The sequence below is a fragment of the Scheffersomyces spartinae genome (assembly GCF_019049425.1).
Source record: "Scheffersomyces spartinae strain ARV_011 chromosome Unknown scaffold_27, whole genome shotgun sequence".
Taxonomy (NCBI): domain Eukaryota; kingdom Fungi; phylum Ascomycota; class Pichiomycetes; order Serinales; family Debaryomycetaceae; genus Lizanozyma; species Lizanozyma spartinae.
The window spans coordinates 97,258-117,792 of record NW_025065074.1 but is presented as its reverse complement, the minus strand read 5'-3'; the positions used below and the strand labels follow the sequence as shown (position 1 = coordinate 117,792).

The window sequence follows — 20,535 nt, the reverse complement described above, 5'->3', positions numbered from 1 at the left end:
ACGTGACTAGCTATCATTTAAAATATCCTGACTCACCTATACGGGATATTTTAAATAACTCAATTTAGGATTTCTACAATATTCTCTCAGCTATTTGTTTGCAACCAACAGATTACATAATTGTGTCATATACGATCCTGCATGTTTCTGACACAATACTTCAACAAAAACACCTAACTCATAGTTTCACGTGACCAATTATCGGAACTTCCTCACCTTCACGTGACGATATAGCAACATGTACGCTAAAAAATTGCTATGCATACCCACTCAAAGGAACCAGGAAAAACTATAAGCAAATACTGGAGCGATCGAAGAGCCTCCTAACATGGCCACTACGGAGAAATTATGCCAGAAATGGTCATGTTTCATCGCGGATAATTGATTCGATATAATTTTGCGCAAGATGTCCATCTGACATGTCGTATTCCTCTCTGAATCAACGTGAGGAAAAGGTGAATAACCATATATAATGAAATCAAAACCATGAAATATAATAAAAATTTAGATAAGAGTTAATGCCACTATATAGAGTCGTATTATAGAATTAGCAATTCCACGTTGTATTAGCTGATCGACTATTTTTAGCACGACTCACCAGGACATTGGGCACCACAAGTGGCGGTATTACAGTAGCCATAAATACCTCCATATGTATTAAAATATACTTCACCGGTGACGCCAACCGCATCTCCGTCATCATTGTAATTGCCAGAAGTATTTCCATCTATACACATGCAATATGTATCAGGATCACCAACGTTGACGTAATCGGCATTTAACTGATCTTCTACTGCTTGGTAGTCAATATCAGGACCAAAAAATTCACTATTCGCATTCAGCGCCAGCCATACATCATAACTATAACTTATCCAATTGACCTGATAATATTTAGTCCTTTTTGTCAACAGATTTCTTTCAGTTCTATTAGTGCCGTATCCGTAGTGTTCAGCCAAAAAACACACCTATGTACTTCTTGGCATTTTGCTCCGCAATTTGCGTTACAAAATCGGCAATGCTGGTCTTGTTATTTGACACCATCACATGACTTCCTAGCGTAGAGTTCGCGATAACCAAACCACCTACATTCCCTCTGGTCCTACCACTTTGGCCGCTATATATTTGAAGTCATTAATACTAGTTAAATGATTGTGTACTTCAGGTCCTAACTCACTTTGCACATCGTACCTAAAGTACTGTCTGCCCATCCTGCCTTGACCTATCAAGTTATCAGTATTAGAACCCGGGTTGAGTAATAACCTTTTACTCAGAGCTGCTGTTGGAGCATTCGCAGGCATTGCTGGCACTTTGGGCTCAACAGCAATAGCCACGGTTACCATCTATTTTCCAAATTTACCGGCGACAAATACAGGTGCCCAAACAGGCGCTAGTGATGCAGCAGCAGCAATAATAATTACACCTACTGTCAAGCTCGCCCAGAACCATTTCCCTCGTGCTGATAAGACGATATCTTCGTCAGTATAACTCACAATACCGCTTGATTGGATTGAAATCTCACCTAAAAGGTTAGAAGCCTCAGTATTATGAATTGATGGCAACAGTCTACCTGTGTTGTAATTTTTATTTAATCTAGCAGCAGGGTCATCAGGTGCCTTCTTGTTAATACAATTTTCTTCACACTTCTGCCATTCATAATAGAAAAAAAGAGATTGAAAGACCTGAAGAAGTACCACAGAAGTTAATAGTATTTTATACCATTTTGGCATAGATATAATGTTTTGTGAAGACATAATTGTTAGTTTCTTTGGTTTGCAGTGTGTAAATTAAAGATGACACAAAATCTTAAAATGATGGTAATTGTTGTTCGTATGATATATAAGTAAAAGTAATCTCACACAGCCTAGCCAGATTAAGAAAATAGTAATTAAATAAATGGAATACTAATTTAACTTTAGACAATTCCTATATAAAATCATACTCTAAAACCAAGATTGATAGTCGCATATTTATAGTTTTTCGTTCACTAATCTGTTTTTTCGTCAAGGACACTAAAACTAGTACCAAATTACTGCAGCTGCATACATGAGCTTTATTCTCAACTAATCGTGAGTGCATAATCAAATTTATTGAACCTTAAGATTACACGAAGGATTGTGGTATTTTAATTGGAATGGTTGAACAACATGTTCCCCAATCTGTTCTAATGTGCAGAGACTTAAAAAATAACTGCATATATTAAAATGGCTACTTATTTTTTAAGCTACAGAAAAATGGACAATGAGGAGTCAACGTGAGATTAATGCTTTAAACCTTTGATCTATTCCAATTGGCTCAGTTTATGATAAAAATCTTTATCCCAATACAATAGAAGCACATCTAGGACACTATCAGTTCCGGGTCCCCATCCTGATGGCCACGTTGATCACTCATAAGTTTTGAAATAGTGTTGTCACCTTGCATACTTAATGAGGCTTATAAGTATTTTAATCTCCCTAACTCAAATTAAACAATTTTCGTATTATTGGTTCTGTCAACTACATTTGACAGTATTTATATACACCACTTTGTATTGTTTTACCTGCACATTATATAAAGGAGATCTTGTGGTTATCCCGAAATGTTATTTCTTCCGGTTTATCATCATTACTGTTATTAAATGGACACATTAATTGGAAAAGGACATAAAATTGGTATATGCGACAGGTTCCCGCTCATATCAAGGCTTTTCTCATAATTAAAGTGTTATAGGAATTCGCGAAGTTCTTCCAGTGTGTAACTATTTTGTGACGAAGACTAACCTTATCATGCCCTCAGTACTTTGATTTTATGAGACCATTTTCCAGATCGAGGCAGGAACACTTTGATGCGGTATCCATTTACATAATTTATATTAAAGCCCTATTAAATAATTCTGGGAAGTTCTTGAAGTGTCCACTTGGAAATGCATTATGAGTATAACTGCTGGCACGATTCCTCTTGGATCTCTTATAAAGTGAGGCTGGTATATATTTTTAAGCTCCCATACTCAAATAAAGTTCGTATGGTTGGATCGTTTCTGTCAAATACACTTGACAGTCTTTATATACACCACTGCATTATTTTCCTAATGCTACGCACAAAAGAGGGCTCGTGCTTCTACTAGTGTCAAGGCTTTCATTTTAAGTTGGTCGGTAGTATTTGAAGTGTCGAAGGATTTTGCGAAGTTTTTCCAGATGGCTTAATATGTAATTATGTAGTTTTCGTGACGGGGCTTTCTATAATGCCTAATATACTGAAATAAATGCCGTAAACTCTTCTTAGGTGTCTACGGTCGTTATTTTGATCAATCTCATCAACTGAAATATTGTTATGGGCCAAGTAGGTTTTTCGCCTTTTTAGGGACTTCTCGTTAGTGTCATGGCGTCCGGAAATTTGCATTCAATATAGGTCAAAGATTTTAGCTATAAGAGCTCTTCTTCAGCAAGTTTACAAAGCTTATCAGTGTTAACACTATTTTTTTCTCCACCACCTGATCCCTACAGTCCCTATACTCGGTTGATGATGTAGATATAGATATTCTTGTTTTCTTGAAATAGAAGTGTGCGTATATGGTAAAAGTTGTGACCTTCCTTTTAAAAATATTCAGTATGAGACTACGAATGGATGTCTGAATTGCACTGTATTAGAAGAAGAAGAGGACGATGAAGGGAAGCGACTATACAGAGATCTTAAGTTATGACTACTAGCAATAGAATTCAGGGTCAGAGCCAGGGCCAAAGTCAGATTAGGATTGTGATTGTGATTGTGAATATGACTCTTACTAAGGTGCTGATGATGACGACGATGATATTTATGACTTTGAGTTAGTGCGCGATGCTTTGAATGATATGCTATAAGAATATTCATTTGGAAAACTACAAATTGCACTATAAGGATGTACATGCAATATATCAAAAAAAAAACGAATACTTTTGGAAGCTCTGGACTTGCGGCACCCTCTCAAACCTTTAAATAATTTGCAATTAGCTTCATTGATTTAACACTTCCAATTCTCATACAATAGAACCATAGCCTACCTCGCAGTGTAACTTCTCCATCCAAAGCACACGTTGGATGATTACTGTTATCTTGCATGTCACAATCAGAACAATATTTACCATGGTACATTAAAATTCTTGTTTGAAAGGGTTTGAACCAACAACTATTCTCAGCTAGAACATAAGACGTGATGTCCCTCATAGCGTTCTGCATCAATGTTTCTGCTTGCTGACAAAATCGATATTTTCAATAAATTCTGGCATTTGTTGACTGATCTAGCAACTAAAGACAACTGGAGGAAGGGAGTGAATATTGGTAGCACTGACTAATAATGTATGGTATATATTATCTAGAGCTACCTTACACATACATGCAACATATGCGGATGCTATTTGCTTTATGGACAAGTTCGTAAAATTTTTCCTATTAAAATTTGACTATTGCAGGCATCTTTTAAAGTTTTAAATTTATCCCAGCAAATTTGCTATAACTATGCGTTCAAATGATAATTTTAATGATCATTTAATGGCAGGTGTGGTGGTTCTCTGCCTGGGTTGATTACCAATTTAAACCCAAATATGATATGTTACTTATTTCAGTGGGGTTTGGATAGTAAAAATCAATAAGACGTATCACTATGGATATTTTGGGTGGAAAGTCTTGGAACAACAATAGTCTTGGTTAAGACGATCAATGATGACACGAAATTGACTATGCTTGAGTAGTTGTTTGTCGAGTACACTTAAATCAGTAAACATACATTAGAGTATGATGATAACCTTGATTGGTATGAAACACCCGACGCGATATATAATATGGTAACAGGGAGAACCCCTTTAAGCCAAAAAAGCATTGTCGTCTTGGTGCACGAGGTTGTAAAATAACGTTCGGGAAAAGGCTATTGAGATCTGGTAAGTAAAATAAAAAGTGTATCCACCACTCAGCTCATTCTATTTATTAGTGTTACATTATGGTTGTAGTGATCTTTTAATAAGTGCCTGAATTCAAGAATTGGTACAGGGAGTCGGATTGTGCTTCAAAGTTTTTGGGATAGAAAGTATTAAGTAGCACAATATCACCTTGCTGTTACTCTGAGTACTCAAAATTTCTTAGCCTTACAGTATAAAAGATATCAGTCAAATTGCAGTAGTATTGAACAAATGTTGGCCGTACTGTCTTCGGCTTGAATTGAACATTACATATCTGTAACCAACATAGCTGTGAAAATTTGGACAGCATTTATATTGATTATGACTTAGCATCCTAAGCTATCAGTTAGTGCTTGGGATTCTCGTCAATATTTAGCGGCCTAAATATAATGAATGAGTTGTAAAAGAACTAGCTAATTTTGACGCTTATTAAAAGTTTAACATTCAATCCTTCTATAAGCTTAAGCCAATATATTTTCATTCTATCTTTTGTTCAAAAATGATTAATAGTCCTATCTGTCGTTGATATATTATGCGCTGTACTTCATGGCTTGAGTTTTCTAATATTCAACTACATTTGCTATTAGCTAATTAAGATAACACTATACCAAATTGTTTCTTTTTCGATGATACGGAGATGATTTTCAGCAGTATCAGCAATAATGGCTGTTATGATGTTTAACCAAACAGCTGGGACATAAAGTAGGGTATCAAATAGACATTTATGAGGAGGTAATAATTCAAGTTGTAAGTATGTAGCATCGTAATAAGGAATTCTTCGAGTAGTAAGCACACTGAAGACACTTTGTTTTGGAAAATAGGTACTATTTGTTATGGTACACTTTTAACCAAGAAGCTGTAAAGATAGCCAAGATATAAAATGATTACTGTTATTCCTTTTTACTTGTAATATTTGGCACATGCAATCAGTTTGCAAAGCTCTTTTGTCTCAGGCAGACCTGCGCAAATTAAGTTGCAAAATTGACAATCGCGAACAGTAAAATTACCAGTTGTATAGTTTGAAAAGCTCAGAAAAAGCTAATTAATCAAACCGAAATTGCATAACGCAGACATCAGTGCAGTGCAGTACAGTACAGAAAAGGAATTCAAGGATTGCTAGGACTTTTTGTATATATTTTTGTTATCCTCATTGTGATTCGGCAAGTTATCTTATTTCCCTTTTGCTTTTCTTTGTCTTAGAGGGTCCTATAAAGCGATTTTGATACTAATAATGCTTACAGCTAATTCCCCATCTTTACTTTATATTTTTTGCTAAAATTATTGGAAAGCACATTTAAATTGTTAATAACATTCGCTTATCTTTAAAGTCTTTTCTTCAGTTTTAAAATTTCTCATCATTATTTACGTTATTCATTAGTGTCAATACTCCTTAAAATATCCTACTGCTATTATATAGCCTTTCATCTTACAGAAAAATGCTAATGCTGAGTATATTTTACCTCATTGGAACTTAGCCACTTCGGGATTCTTGATAATATGATCAAAACACCGTATTGAATCTTTAATCCGTCAACAGTTTGTTCCTAAATTTTAAAGGAAAATATCTCGACACAAAATTGTATTCCACGGTTCCCAAAGTGATTAAATCCTACTCGATAGTTTTTCAAATATAGAGTCATTTTTATTCCTCTTTGAAGCAATCTTGGCGTTCATAGTTACATTTTCACCCAACATAGTAGTCATGCTAAATCTTTACAGTGATGATACTTTTTAAGCTTTGCTGAATTCACTAGTATTATTCGTCACTTTTGAAATACCCAGCATTCAAATTATACGACATTGCAAATCATACTCATTCAAGCCTTCCTTTGTTAACACCTCCTTCTTTGACACGATTGCAAAACCAGCACAAGTGACTTTCGTTCATTAACGGGAGCTTGAGATTGAGAAATTAATAATATAAGCCCTATGCTCCGTGGTAAATGAACCACTTCTTAATATGTTGTGAATTTGCAAACCATGTTTTACTTAAGTGGTTCCAACACAGTAATTGTTGGGGTGTATTTCTTGGAAACCTGCATATATCAAACGTGAGAGATTACCCAAAGAGGTTAAATGATCCGCCGATGTACTCCTTCAAGTAGAGAAAGAAACCACCTTGAAGAATTACATTAAGATGAAGTCATCATGAGTATGAACAAAACAACTCGTGTTCGGACAGGCTGCTGGACCTGCAAGAAAAGGTACGACTGGGATGTGCAGATGTTTTGCTCTTAGAACTATGATTGTACTAACACAAATCTTAGACATCGAAAGTGTGATGAAGGGAGACCATCATGTCGAAATTGCATCAAGTCCAATAAAACATGTGAAGGATACGACATTAGATTAAGTTTCAAATCGTCTAAAAGAGGAGCAGCTGACTCTCATAGAAGAATTGGTGTTATTCCCTCTGATTCTAGAACGCCTAAGAGTACACCTGCACCCCAACAAATAACACTTGATTTCCTGGGTAGTACATCATCATTGTCGTCATCCTCATCATCAGAACGAAACAATTCGACGATGACGACAGAGCAACAGGAGGCTCCTACCCCTACTATGGAGCAGCACAAAACACCACCACCAACATCATTTTCAACTTCGAGTCATAATTTGGAAGAATTTTGTCCTGAACTCTATGAGGGCCTTGAGTTGATTTTGAATAGCCCGAAGGAAGGAGGTACCAAGACTACCGATACAATTATCAAAACTTCAAGTATAGGAGAGGGTAAATTCATAGATGATGGCTTTTCAATGATGAATTTTGAGATACTTGATTTCATAGGAAAGACCAAAGTATTCGAAGACAACTCAGATCATAAATATACCGCAAAACATAGTTTTCTAACTGACCTGAAGATTACTAACATTGAAGATACTCAATTACTGGAACAGGAGCTGAGTACTGTTGAAGAGGAAATGAAAACAGCAGGAAGTAGAAGTGATGGCAGTGGTGGGGCGGTGTTATCCCTATCACATCAAGAAGAAAATATGATGTTGAAGCATTTCTTTAGAAAGTTGTTACCCTTGTTGGACGCCCATCCAGATTCACCTTGGCCCAGTCTAGCTTTGAAATACTGTGACTTCAATATAGCACGGAGTTGTTTTATTTCACTCGCTTGTATCCATATTTATGAAAGTCGGAAGGGTGGCAACGAATACTACCAACAAGGACTTGCCCACATCAACAATGCCATGAACCATCTCATCAAGTATCTTAGTGTGAACAATGAAGAGGCCAAGAAGACTGAGATCAACTCTTATATGGTCCTAGTCCTTATAAATGTACACGTATTATTCTCAGTTTTGGAAAAAGGTATCAGTAAGCTATCGAGGTTCTTATACAAAGTGTTTGCCTCTCTATGCCAAGAAAGTGAAGTCTATGGTCTGCTAATGGAAAACGATAGCCAACGACTGTTAGTGATAGTCCTTAGTTGGTATGATACCATCACTGCAGTTGTGTCACCAGATTGTCGTTTACCGTTTTGTTCGCCATCGTGGTATGGTGTCTACACAGATTCAATTTCATCGATTAAGATGATGGGATGCCCCGGTGAAATCCTTCGAGCTATATCCAAAGTAACCTTGCTTCGTCACGAGCTATATAACAACAAGGTAGAGTCTTCCTTCGATAGCGTTCAACAAGACTACCATACGATCAAGCAAGAGTTTATGAGCTATCGCGAATTTGTACCGTTGGGTTTAGGAGGCGAGTCATTCAACTTGACATTGAAGGGCGCCCAGTGTTGGTCGTTAGCGGGTCTCGTGTGTTTGACTCGTACGGTAAAGCCACCGTCATGGGAGATGCATATACAACGATATGTTCATGAGTTCATCGACGTGTATGGATCAATGGATCCTATATCGCCAACAGTAACTCAAATGGTTTGGCCCGTCTATGCTATAGGGTGCGAGTGTACCACTGAATATGAAAGACAAAGTCTCCTCCAATTCATGGACACGTTATATACAAATGCACAGATGGGAACGTTGCACACGTTGAAACAGATAGTGCTAAATGTATGGGAACTGGGGTTAACTCAAGAGGAGATTCTTAGTCAATGGTTAAAGGATGGACAAGAATATCTACCTCTATAAAATAGTGACACTAACAAGATGTTATAGAATCGTAGCAATACAATGTATTATTTATTTGACATTAAAGAAATTATTACTAAGCTTCTTACAACTTTTGCATAGCAGCAACATCGGTAGATTGGACGTGGTCTTCATCTTCTTCGATGGCAGATTGCAATTCATCCAAAGAAACTAAAGCATCTTCAACAACAAGGTTGATTTGCAACTTCTTGATACCGAAACCAACTGGAATCCATTGGTGAGCACCCCAGGTCAAACCTTCTCTTTCGATAGACTTGACGTTAGCCAACAATTGTTCCAAATCGGTTTCGTCATCCCATGGCTTAACATCCAAAGTGACAATGGACTTAGCAGCTGGCTTAGCACCCTTGCTGGCCTTCTTGGCAGCGTATTCAGCCAATCTTTGTTGCTTCAACTTTTCAGCTTCTTCATCAACTTCATCGTCATCGGAACCGAACAAGTCAACATCATCGTCATCTTCTTCAGCAGCAGCGGCAGCAGGAGCAGCTGGGGCCTTACCAGCTGGAAGAGTGTCGAATTCTTCAGTGAAAGAAGCAATGTGGTTGAACCATCTGGTGAATTGAGGGTATTGCTTTTGGAAAGCTTGGTAGACGGTAACGTCAGCTTGAGAAGCAGAAGAACTAAATATTGATGATTAGTATAAAAAAGTCCACATGTTATCAATGACTAAGTTAAGGAACATAAAAGCACTTGCAATGGTTTCTAAAATACACTGCGTGTTTTGTATGCGTGTCTGTGTAGCTCAATATGTACTAGGGGATTGATTAATTTTTGGGCATCAGAAACGTGATTTAACACTCTTTTATTGTCACTCATGCGGTGGTTCTTGACGCCACCTCATAAACACGAACCAAAGAATAAGTTCATCATTTTGCTCAAGTAGTAAACATCCACGCACAACAGTATTGTACTTTAGAAGATCAATTGGAAATAACGCCAAGGGCAGTGCCTTATATGTATTTCGTCCTTAACTTTTATTCTAGTGATTTGAAACATACCCCTCAATGTAGGACTTATCAGCCAAGAATTCGTTCAAGGACTTCAAGGTTTCAACCTTGGAGAAATCGGAGAAGGACATTGTAATTGTTAGTTATAAAGGAACTTATTAGGTTGAAGAAGAAAGGAGGTGGTAGAACAACGTTGTTTCAATTTAAGGAAAAATTTTCAGCACTAAGTTGATTTGAAAATTTTTTGTTCTTTTGTGCGATGGCTGGCCACTAGAGGTTACCCGGACATATGGTATTAGTTACGGCTTCATCTCGAAATTACTATGGTAATAAGCACCGTATGCAATAAGGTACATGCTATACATGGACTAGTTTATGATAGACAGCTTATTATATACAATGCAATTGGTTTAATATGTGTGCTATTACATTAAGGTAGTTTAGCATTGCAATCTATTCATGTATTTACTGTCTCTTATTTAGTACAGAGATTATAAAAGCAGCAGGTACTAGTTTTCATTGGAAAACTTCCATTGACTGCAAGTGAAGTTTGCATAGCAACGGAATTCATTGCTGAGTCCGTTCTTGTGTTCGGGCAAGAAATCTGTAACCTTGGTATCGGGATAGTTTTGAAGGACAATGTCCCTCATACGTTCCCCCGTTGATGTGATTAATCTGTAGCTGTTATCGCCAGACTTGGTTTTCCCTGAACGGTCCTTCACAAGAAGATTATTAGCTGCTTGAGCAGACTTGGTCTGACACTCTGGCTCAAGGAATGGTGGATCAATAAGAAGTCGATGGACTTTATGTCTTAAATGTTCTGGAATAGCATCTGGCGTATTGTAATCGTAGAAACTAAAATATTTAGGACCTGCTAAAGCCTTAAACCTCTTGTCATATTCTAGCAAATAAATTTGTTCTGTAGTTATCAATTCCTGTGGGAGTCTAGTAATGGCTGCGTAGACAGCAGGAGCACTGGCTATACAAATCACTGTATCTTCATCAGCACCTTCTAATAATGCCCTGGCAAGAATCTCAGCAGTCTCATCAGAATACCAAAACTGAGATAGTTGCCAATCCTCCTTAAACTCATCTATAGAAACATCCTTTCTTCGTTCAAAGTCGTCTTCTGATGCCTTGTATAAGTTGGCAAACTTCTCCAACCGGTCCTTTTCCTCCAGACGAAATTCCTGGAGAGCAGCAAGTGCATGTGAAGACAACTGCAACAACTCGTTATCTGAATCTGAGTCCATTGTGTATGGTGAAATGGTTGAGTCCATTTATTTTATGGTTACTAGCATCAATCTCGATTTCAAATAGGTATACTCATATTTGGGACATGCACGACACAATATATCATGAATCTCAAAATCAATAGAACCCCAAAGCAGAACTGTAAACATTACCACTATTGAACTTCTTTTGTTCCACTTAATCTGGTTTGATATGACAACAAAATGCTGGGAATTTTAACACCTCTGCAATTGGTATCATGCGTGTTGGAAAAGCTGGCGTTCTCCGGGTTGTCTGGTTTGGATTTGCCCAGTATGTGGGATTTTGTGGGAGAGAAGCTGAAGTTAGAGGAAGTAGATGGGTTTCTTAAGCAAGCTATGTGGCAATGGTTATTCTTTGAAAATACCGGAAAGAGTTTGGATGGTACACACCAGTTTAATCTGTATATTCTTAAGGATAAGAAACCGGTACCTATTCTTCCTGATTATGAAGAATTTATTAATGAATACGGACCTGAGAGTGCTCTACTGATCCTTCCTAGTCAGAACACTCAATGGGAATATATGACGGGTATAAGAAACGTTTCAAAGAAATATAGAGTTCAATTGGGTGAATTTCCATTTCAATTGCTTTGTGAAATAGCCAAAGCTGGTGCTCAAGGTGTACAATCTCCAGAATTATGCAGCAATACAGGTCAGGATCCTCGTTCATTGCCTATGAGACTCAGAAAACTTGAAGAGTTGGGTCTCATTAAGAAAATGTCCATTATTAATGAAAAGAAGCAACATACTAATCTTTGTATTCACTTCAAATTTGCCCATGGAAGTAGTAGTAGTTCTCAACAGGATGACGACAAGGAGACAATGGTCTCCAGAAGTATTGCATCGTTAAGAAGCCAAATTGTTAAGTTAACTAAAGACGCACCAAACCATTTACGTGGTTTCAAAGATCTCAGAAAAGAAGTTGGCTTAGATGCAGATGATTACTCCAGAAAGTATTATAGGAAAGTCATTTGGAGTCTTCACTCGCAGGGCTATATTGAGAGAATTATGGTTCAAGACACAGAAGAAGCATATTTGACTTACAGTCTTAGATATATTAAAGATATTCCTAAGGATGCAAATGCTGTTGAAGATTATGTTAACGAATTAGATACTGATGATGAAGATCTCCAAAAAAAGGCTGAAGAACCTGAACCCACTTTGTATGATCAAGAAAGTGTGATCCCCAGGATGAATCTGTCGTTCCCCACTTCAAACCAAATCTATAATATCATTGAAAAACATGGTACTGAAGGAATAACTACTCTGAAGCTCAACAAGTATATGACAGGAGTCACTGATAACAGGCCACTCACAAAGCTTTTTGATTCCATCACTAGTTACTTTGTTAACAAGGGAACCCTTGAACCTTTAAAGAAGTTTAAAGATGCCTATCCAGAAACTTCGATAGTACGGTCCTATGATTTTGAGGGTAAATTCAAATTTTATCGATACTTTTCAAAATCCTACAGCGAATTCACAGAAGCAGGAACCTCAAAACAAGCTCCATTCGTTACATCAAAGAAATCATCAACCAATACTAAGGAGAAAACATTACAACAATTAAATTCAGAACTATTTCAACCTTTAGGTAAGGTAAACCAAACAAATATGTTTGTCAAAGAGAAGAAGCGAAGCTCATTGGATAAAGATTTGAGTGCTACTCCTCCACCAAAGAAGAGGCGAACAAGAGCTGCTGCTATTATCTCAACTGATAAAATTGCAGAAGCGGCCCTAGAAGCAGAAATTCACGGGGAACTACCGAAATCGGTCGCCAAATCGGTCAACACATCAGTTACTGTAACTCATGAGCCATCTCAAGTTGAATCTGTCTTTAATTCACAATCAGAGAGACAACCACAGAGAAAACTAGAACCAATCTTGGTTACTGACTTTAGACCTGCAGAGTTCCTACCCAAAACCAAAAGTCAGAAACACAATGAATCATTATCTGATTCAGGGTCAATGAAAGGGATTCGTAGGCGTGAAGAGTTGATAAGGGCAGTAATTAAGCTAGGAGGGGTGAGTCCCACAAGCAATCAACTTCGTCAAACATTAGATAGTCAATTGGCTAGTACTACTGTTATGGACTTGAAAACTCTAGCAAGAGATATCAAAATTCTCGTTGAAAGTGGAGATCTTGAAGTTCGCGATGTACCAGTTGTGCTAAAGAATGGGAAAGAACAGTTCCGTAAGTTGTTAATTGTTACAGACCCAGAACATCGACCATCTGAAAGCAAAATTCAAGAAGTTCAAGACAGATTATTGGATAGGAATACAGTACCCAGTTACTATGGACTGACAAAGAGAATTGAAAGCAAGGTCACTCTTTTCAAAACTGAGCATGTGAGGAAGAAGAAAGGAAAGGGGAGGTTGGATACTTTGGATTCTTTGGAAGTTGGTTTGCTTGAAGGTGATAATATGGAAAGTGGTGACATTAAACGTAGAGTTCTTCAAAAGAATTCTTTACGTCGCGTTTCGAACAAAGTCATTTCCCAACTGGAAAAGTTCGATGTTTCAGATGTCACACCCTTGCTTAGAGCTGTGGTAATATCAAAGATGTTCAATAAAGGTGCATTGGATTTCGAGTCAATTGCAGAACTTTTTGCCAACACCACGCCAAAAGATATTAGATCAAGGTGGTCAACATTAAGAAAGAACATAGGAGGTAAGATAGTCGTTGATAACGGTGTTGAAGAATTCGAAGCGATATTATTACGTGCTATTTCTGAGGACTTGGTGACGTTAGATGAATTGGAAAACTTGGATTACAGATTTATGTTAGATGTTTGGAAAGATTTTGATGGTTCCATCGTTTCCTTGGAGGAAAAAGTACCATTATATAAGAAGAATGATATCAACAGGAAGGAATATGAAGCTATTTATCAATCGAAATCTGGTGTTGAATTAGTTGATCGACTTGAAGATAGTTCAATGGTTCAGAAAGAGATTGCCCTTGCAGCAAGTACCTTTTATTGGGAGCCCAAAGAACGGAAGGTTGTTCCCAAGGATGATGATGATTTGAGGTCTGTTATGAAGGCTATATTTGATACTAAGGAAGACGAATTCTCTAAGGAAAGAGTTGTTCGTCTTCTTTCAGCGTATGAAGATGAGGATATACGTAGGGCAACTGATGCACTTGTTAAAGATAGAGAAATAGTGTTTAGTTCATCTGATGATGCTGAACAAAAGTTTTCATTAACGGAGAAAGTGTACCATCCAATCGATTTGAAGTACTTTACTCCGAAATTCTTCCGTAAAGCAGCAGAGTTTGCAAACCGCTTGAATGATGCTCTGGCCTCATCGAAAGGTCTTATTGTTTCTCAAGCCATATCAAATGGTCAAATGGCTACAGTCTTACAGAAGTTGTCACAGGGTGAATTAAAGATCATTCGAGTGGAAAAGCAGTTCAAACATGTGGGGTATGAGTCCAGATTGATTGATAGAAACCAATTAAGTTGTGATATTGTTCTCTTTGGGTTTAATGGAGAGTCTGAGTCCAATTCTATTCCCAGTATTAATATCCCAATTGGTAAACCATGCTCACATATTTGGCTTGATATGAATGGTAAAATCAAGCATGAACTTTGGTCCAAATTGGTGATAGCCATACTATATTATGCTCTTTTGAGGCCATCATCTTCTCAATATTCTCTATATAACAAATTTGTCACTTTGTTAAGTGTTCGGGACTTTAATGCCGTTATCAATTGGCTTGTTCAATCAAAACTTTTGAATCTCTCTCATAATGGAGATGTGCTGGCCACAGATTCTTGGTTTCTAGCTTTAGGAATGGGAAATTAAGTTAATGGGACAAACACTACTATATTTTTAGGACAACCGTATTAAACTTGAAGAAATGTACTACAAACCGTACGCTTTATTTTCAGTAATATAAAGTGCTTTACTGTCAGTACTACTGCCAGCAGTAATTGTTTGACCCGCGCTACCATTGACCATATGCAGTACATGATAACTAAAACAGTTGAGAAGAGCATCGCAACATCAAACTACTTTCTTATACCAAACAAGAAAGAAAAGCATCATGGGTTTAGCGGGCACAAAGGTGAAGCAGAGGTTTGGGTTTGATCCCAGAAATACCAACTGGTCGACTAATGATGATCAATTTGGTCACCAGTATTTACAGAAGATGGGCTGGAAGCCTGGCCAAGGTCTTGGGTTGGTGTCTCATGCGATGACCACACATGTTAAGGTACATATTAAGGATGATAACGTTGGGTTAGGGGCCAAGTTGGCACGGAAGACGAAGAAGGATGAGTTTGATACCGGTGAATGTGCTGGGTTGGACGTTTTCCAACGGATTTTGGGGAGATTGAATGGTAAGGAGGATCAAATCAGTCTGGAGTTAGAGAGACAAAGAAAGAACAACATTATAAATGGGAAATGGGGTATGCATTTTGTGAAGGGTGAAGTGCTTAGGAGCACTTGGGATTCAGAGAAGAAGGCTTTGATAAACAAGCGTAAAGCTGATGATGAGGTTGAAGAAGAACGTCCGTTAAAGCGTAAGCGAGAAGGACTGGAGGAGAAGAAGGAAAAGAAGGAAAAGAAAGAGAAGGGGAAGAAGAAGGGGAAGAAGAAGGACAAGAAAGAGAAGAAGGACAAGAAGGAGAAGAAGGACAAGAAAGAGAAGAAGGACAAGAAGGAGAAGAAGGAGAAGAAAGAAAAGAAAGTGAAGAAGGACAAGAGGGCAAAGAAGGAAAAATCAAGCAAGTCAAACAGTGAAGTTACTCGTGAAAGTATGCTTCAACCAACTTCAGAATCAGTCAAACACATTGCATCTCATAGATCAGTAAGAGCTCGATGGATAATGCAAAAGAGAGCGTCTGTCATGGATTCCAAGGCACTTAAAGAGATATTTATGGTATCCAATTAACTCTAGATAATTATATATAATTTATTTATACAAACAATAATGAAGCACCACCTACAAAGGAAGTGATTATGGTAACAATGGCAAACATTTCAGCAGTGGAAAGAGCCTTTACCGTGACGTTACCGCCAGACTTCTTTGTAGATGTTGAAGAGCCTGAGCTCGAGGAGCCGGAACTTGAACTTCCAGAGGCAGAAGAGCCACCGGTAGTCTTTGGGGCCGATTCAGAAGCAGCAGACATGGCAGATGATAATTTGGTTTGACACGAACCACCTGAGGAAGCTGACGACATCAATGTCGCAGATCCATCAAATGCACACGCAGATTTAGCCTTATCATTCTCTTCATAGTACTTGTTAAGAACATAACTAAGCTTATCTTTGTCTGAACAGAAGGAGAAGGCACCGTAGACACCAGTGGTTCCATTACCGCTGATGTCAGAACAGTCGATCTTACCGCAAACAATGCCGAAAAGATCACCGTAATCTTTTTTGGAAACAGAGCTATCAACTTGACAGGTCAATGTCCCGGCCAAACAGTCACAAACATCCTTTTCAGGGGTAGGAGGTAAGTTTGTGGCGGCGGTCCAAGTAGAGTCGCTGTTACCAGGACAACTCAAAGTGGAAGAACTACCACCTGAACTTGCCTTAGCAAGACTTGGAGTCACACTTTTGATTTCCTTAACATAGTTGGAGAAATCGCCCAACGTGGAAACAGAATTACCCTTAACGGAAACCAAACCATAGTCGTTCTCCTCTTCGAAATACATGTAGACAATACCTCCGGACCAGACATCGGTCATTTCTGACGAGAAAAGGGTTCCGACTTCGGTGAACTTTCTAGGTCTTTCTGAGTTGCAACCATATTCAGAAAAGAAGATAGGAATCAGTAAGTTCTTGAACTCTTCTGTTCTATCCTTGTACCCGGAACTTTCGAATGTGGAATCCCCACACCATTCGTACATGTTGATACCAAAGAAGTCAGCTCTTTCGTCTTCAGAACCACAGGCAAAATAGTCAGCAATGGCAACTCTGGTTTCAGAATCATCATTGGAAGAATAACCAACAGGAATCTTGGTGTATTGTTTATCGGAAATGTACTTCTTTACATCTCTGACGGCAGCCTTGACGTAAGGTGAAGCATCCGCGTTGGACTTGTTGTTGGTGACTTCATTACCAGCAAAGAATCCCAACACATTGTCGTATTTGACAAACTCATCAACGACATCGGTGTATCTTTGATACAAATCTAAGTTCCATTCTGGAGAGTCTCTGTTGATTGATAAATCTGGCTCAGACAAATCAGCAATAATGTAAATACCGGCATCAGCAAAGGTTTTCATACAACCAGAGTGATCCAAAGAAGAATTGATTGCATAAATTCTCAACACATTGGTTTCCAGTTCAATGAAATATTTGACATCTCTTTTACAAGCTTCTTCATCTGCAAGGGGGTCAACAAAGGAGACATCAGTGGCGTTTGCAGTATTTTGTTGGTACGCAATACCTCTCATTAAGAACTGCGTTCCATTGTCTGAAAAGAAGAACTTATTGCCAATGATTTCCACTGGTGGAGTGGCTGAGTTGGCGGCTAACACCAAAGATACAACTATTGAGAATAAGAAATATACTTGTTGTTGAATCATCTTTTTCTTGATATGCCAAGCTGATAAGATGTCAAAAAGTTTAAATGAGTAGCGAACTTGCAACCTTTATAGTCGTCGACAAAAGGTTTATTTTTAAATTGCTTACTTCGAGGTGTTTCGTGTCTTAAGATCCGCGACATTAGATCATAGAGCTTCTGCATTCTTAATTGCTATTTGGACCGCCGTAGGAATTACTTTTTGTGAACGAGACTGTTCCGTACCAAATTTACCCAAAGAGGTCTGATATGACACAAGGCGACTTGTAGCAATAATAATAATAATGGCACATGTTATGAGAAAAAGAACGCGTAAGACAGAGGTGAAGAGGATATTTCACAACTATTAAGAGTTTGAGGGTTCAAGTGATGATGACTTAAAATGTCGCATGGATAGGTAAGTAAGTAAGTTTATTTTGCAGTTCTTCTCAGCCACCAAATAGAAGGTTTATTTTGAAATTTCGGTACTAGTATTATTGTTCGAAGCGTCCTGTACCCCTGAAACACACGTCTTCTTTGTGTTGTGTTAATTTTTGTTGACGGCATGCGAACAATCGTGTACTAGGAATGCAGGCGTTGCACACTCACAAACCCTATAACAAAACTAAATAAAATGTGTGGGATTTTTACTTCTGTATACAGTATAAATCAATTCATAGTACACAGTATTACACAATATTAGTGGTTATGACAATCAATTCAACTATTTTGAGCAATTTGATTGCACAGCCCTAAAACTTAACCTATTTATACAATAATCCAGTATAAAATCAAGCCTGTATATTGGGCAAAGTATATAATCATTTTATTACGTAATATTGTCACTAGCGTAGAACAATAAATCTTTTGAGTTGGCTGCGAAATAAAACAATTATTAAAGTTATTAACAGCGCCTAAATCACTTCCTTACTGTTTATTCTACTACTACCACTCATTAATGCGTTTAATTGGTCATATATTGATTGCTGCCCTTTGGGTAGTTATGAATGTTGAAGGAACGGTTTCCAAACAAGTCTCGAAGCAAGTGGGCGAATACGGATCATATGCCAATCCAAATGCCAGGGCCTTTGATAAGTGCACAGCACAAGAGCTAATCAAGCTTTCACAATGTTGCAACGATGTCCTTGTTAAGTTAAACACCTGTAAGGCAGAAGACTTGGCTTGTGAGTGTTGTGCCTTACAAAGCATTGATAAAGATTGTTATAACCTTTGTCCGGGTAACCCATCCGTAAACTTTCTTACTGTATTGATTAATGACTGTTCTTCACTACAAGGGGTCAATGCTTGTGGATTACCGTTTAAGAAGTATAACGATCCTATACAGGTAGACCCCTTAATGGTCTCAGGGAAGAGCTTACTGCAAACAAGCAGTAGCATTACTACCATTCCTACACCTACCTCTACCATCTCTTCTAGTGCTCCTAATCAAGACACGACTACAGTAGCTTTACAAAACAGCACGGTTGCCACGAATGATACTACGGTATCATCAACAGGATCTACTACTGCCAGTTCTTCAAAGGTTGGAGTTGCCAGTTCGAACCTGAACCACGTCGTTAGTTTGAATTATTTTGATATTGTAGTATTTGGAATGGTTATATTCTGGTATTATATTTAGTGTGTATAAATAAATCACGACTCGTTCATCCAATCAAGAGTATACTTTATCCCCGTTTCAAGGTCAACTTCAGGCTTATAACCAAGCATTGATTTAGCCTTAGAAATATCATGATAACGAACAGCACAAACAACCTTAACTCTGAACGGAGTTAAGCCTGGCTCTTTATCTAAGAGCTTGGAGAAGAACTGGGACAAATATCCAGCAACCAAAGCCACTGGTTTCTTTAGTACAATGTTATACTTATCAATGTGACCATCAGCCTTCCATACAGTTCTAGCCAAGGTCCAGAAATAAGTAGGTGCATCGTTGGTGATAAAGAAAACTTCTCCAGCAACCAAGTCTCTTGTTTCAGGGTTAAGGATCTTTTGGAATGCCAACACATGAGCATCAGCAACGTTTCCTACATATGTCCAATCAAACAAGTTGTTATTGTCACCTAATTGGAACTTGGATTGACCCAATTTGGCAGCAGCTCTTAAACCCGGCACCAATTGTCTATCACCGGGACCAAAGATCCCTGCTGGTCTTAAGCATATGGTGGCCAAGTCATCAGAGTTGGCATCAACAACCATAGTTTCTGCCTCGGCCTTAGTCTCATTGTAACCATCCATATGGACCTTGGGGAACGGCCACAGCTCATCTGCATTAATCACATCTTGTCCATTAAAGATAACGCCTGCGGAAGACGTATATATGAGAGCTTTAACTCCGGTTTCCTTAGCTGCTACTTCAAGCAAGTTCCGTGTCCCCTGGACATTGACCTTCTCGTATATCTCTTGAGGAAGACCGTGCATGGGAGACGCCAGATGAACAATAGCATCACATTTGCTCTCTAAAATAGCATTCCGAACATCCTCGGCCGATGTCAAGTCACCTTGATGGAATTTAATGTCCGCTTGGTTAAACGTAAAGTACGACGAGATCTTCTCGGGGATTGGTCTCACGTCAAATACATGGATCTCGGTCTTGGGACAATGTCTGTGGAACTGCTCAATCAAGTGCAACCCCAAGAACCCGGCTCCACCAATCAACAATACGGAACTGCTCATGCTTGGTGTGCTTGTTATCGTATAATGTTTTGATCGTATATTTCAGATCAACTTTTTAACACAGTAAGGTCGTGCATGAATAA

At 38.2% G+C, this 20,535-nt stretch overlaps 8 protein-coding genes across 8 annotated transcripts; 4 read left to right on the top strand and 4 right to left on the bottom strand.

Moving 5' to 3' along the window:
• Window positions 1-5,787: 5,787 nt before the first annotated feature.
• On the top strand, window positions 5,788-9,008 carry KQ657_003068 (uncharacterized protein; the record flags this gene model as incomplete). The annotated part of the gene is made up of 3 exons (XM_043193804.1): window positions 5,788-5,796; window positions 7,090-7,111; window positions 7,243-9,008. The coding sequence occupies 3 exons, from the start codon at window positions 5,788-5,790 to the stop codon at window positions 9,006-9,008; spliced, it is 1,797 nt and encodes a 598-aa protein (XP_043047114.1).
• Window positions 9,009-9,093: 85 nt separating this feature from the next.
• On the bottom strand, window positions 9,094-10,107 carry EFB1 (translation elongation factor 1 subunit beta; the record flags this gene model as incomplete). Its single annotated transcript, XM_043193803.1, has 2 exons — window positions 9,094-9,649; window positions 10,028-10,107. The coding sequence occupies 2 exons, from the start codon at window positions 10,105-10,107 to the stop codon at window positions 9,094-9,096; spliced, it is 636 nt and encodes a 211-aa protein (XP_043047113.1).
• A 378-nt stretch (window positions 10,108-10,485) lies between these two features.
• KQ657_003066 (protein-lysine N-methyltransferase) lies at window positions 10,486-11,229 on the bottom strand (the record flags this gene model as incomplete). Its single annotated transcript, XM_043193802.1, has 1 exon — window positions 10,486-11,229. The coding sequence occupies one exon, from the start codon at window positions 11,227-11,229 to the stop codon at window positions 10,486-10,488; it is 744 nt and encodes a 247-aa protein (XP_043047112.1).
• Window positions 11,230-11,433: 204 nt separating this feature from the next.
• Window positions 11,434-15,054, top strand: TFC3 (transcription factor TFIIIC subunit; the record flags this gene model as incomplete). Its single annotated transcript, XM_043193801.1, has 1 exon — window positions 11,434-15,054. One exon carries the CDS (start codon window positions 11,434-11,436, stop codon window positions 15,052-15,054), a length of 3,621 nt encoding a protein of 1,206 aa, XP_043047111.1.
• A 241-nt stretch (window positions 15,055-15,295) lies between these two features.
• PXR1 (telomerase inhibitor) lies at window positions 15,296-16,144 on the top strand (the record flags this gene model as incomplete). The annotated part of the gene is made up of 1 exon (XM_043193800.1): window positions 15,296-16,144. The coding sequence occupies one exon, from the start codon at window positions 15,296-15,298 to the stop codon at window positions 16,142-16,144; it is 849 nt and encodes a 282-aa protein (XP_043047110.1).
• A 25-nt stretch (window positions 16,145-16,169) lies between these two features.
• On the bottom strand, window positions 16,170-17,786 carry PHR1 (Phr1p; the record flags this gene model as incomplete). The annotated part of the gene is made up of 1 exon (XM_043193799.1): window positions 16,170-17,786. One exon carries the CDS (start codon window positions 17,784-17,786, stop codon window positions 16,170-16,172), a length of 1,617 nt encoding a protein of 538 aa, XP_043047109.1.
• A 933-nt stretch (window positions 17,787-18,719) lies between these two features.
• Window positions 18,720-19,400, top strand: PGA43 (Pga43p; the record flags this gene model as incomplete). The annotated part of the gene is made up of 1 exon (XM_043193798.1): window positions 18,720-19,400. The coding sequence occupies one exon, from the start codon at window positions 18,720-18,722 to the stop codon at window positions 19,398-19,400; it is 681 nt and encodes a 226-aa protein (XP_043047108.1).
• A 14-nt stretch (window positions 19,401-19,414) lies between these two features.
• Window positions 19,415-20,452, bottom strand: ERG26 (sterol-4-alpha-carboxylate 3-dehydrogenase (decarboxylating); the record flags this gene model as incomplete). Its single annotated transcript, XM_043193797.1, has 1 exon — window positions 19,415-20,452. One exon carries the CDS (start codon window positions 20,450-20,452, stop codon window positions 19,415-19,417), a length of 1,038 nt encoding a protein of 345 aa, XP_043047107.1.
• Window positions 20,453-20,535: the final 83 nt, after the last annotated feature.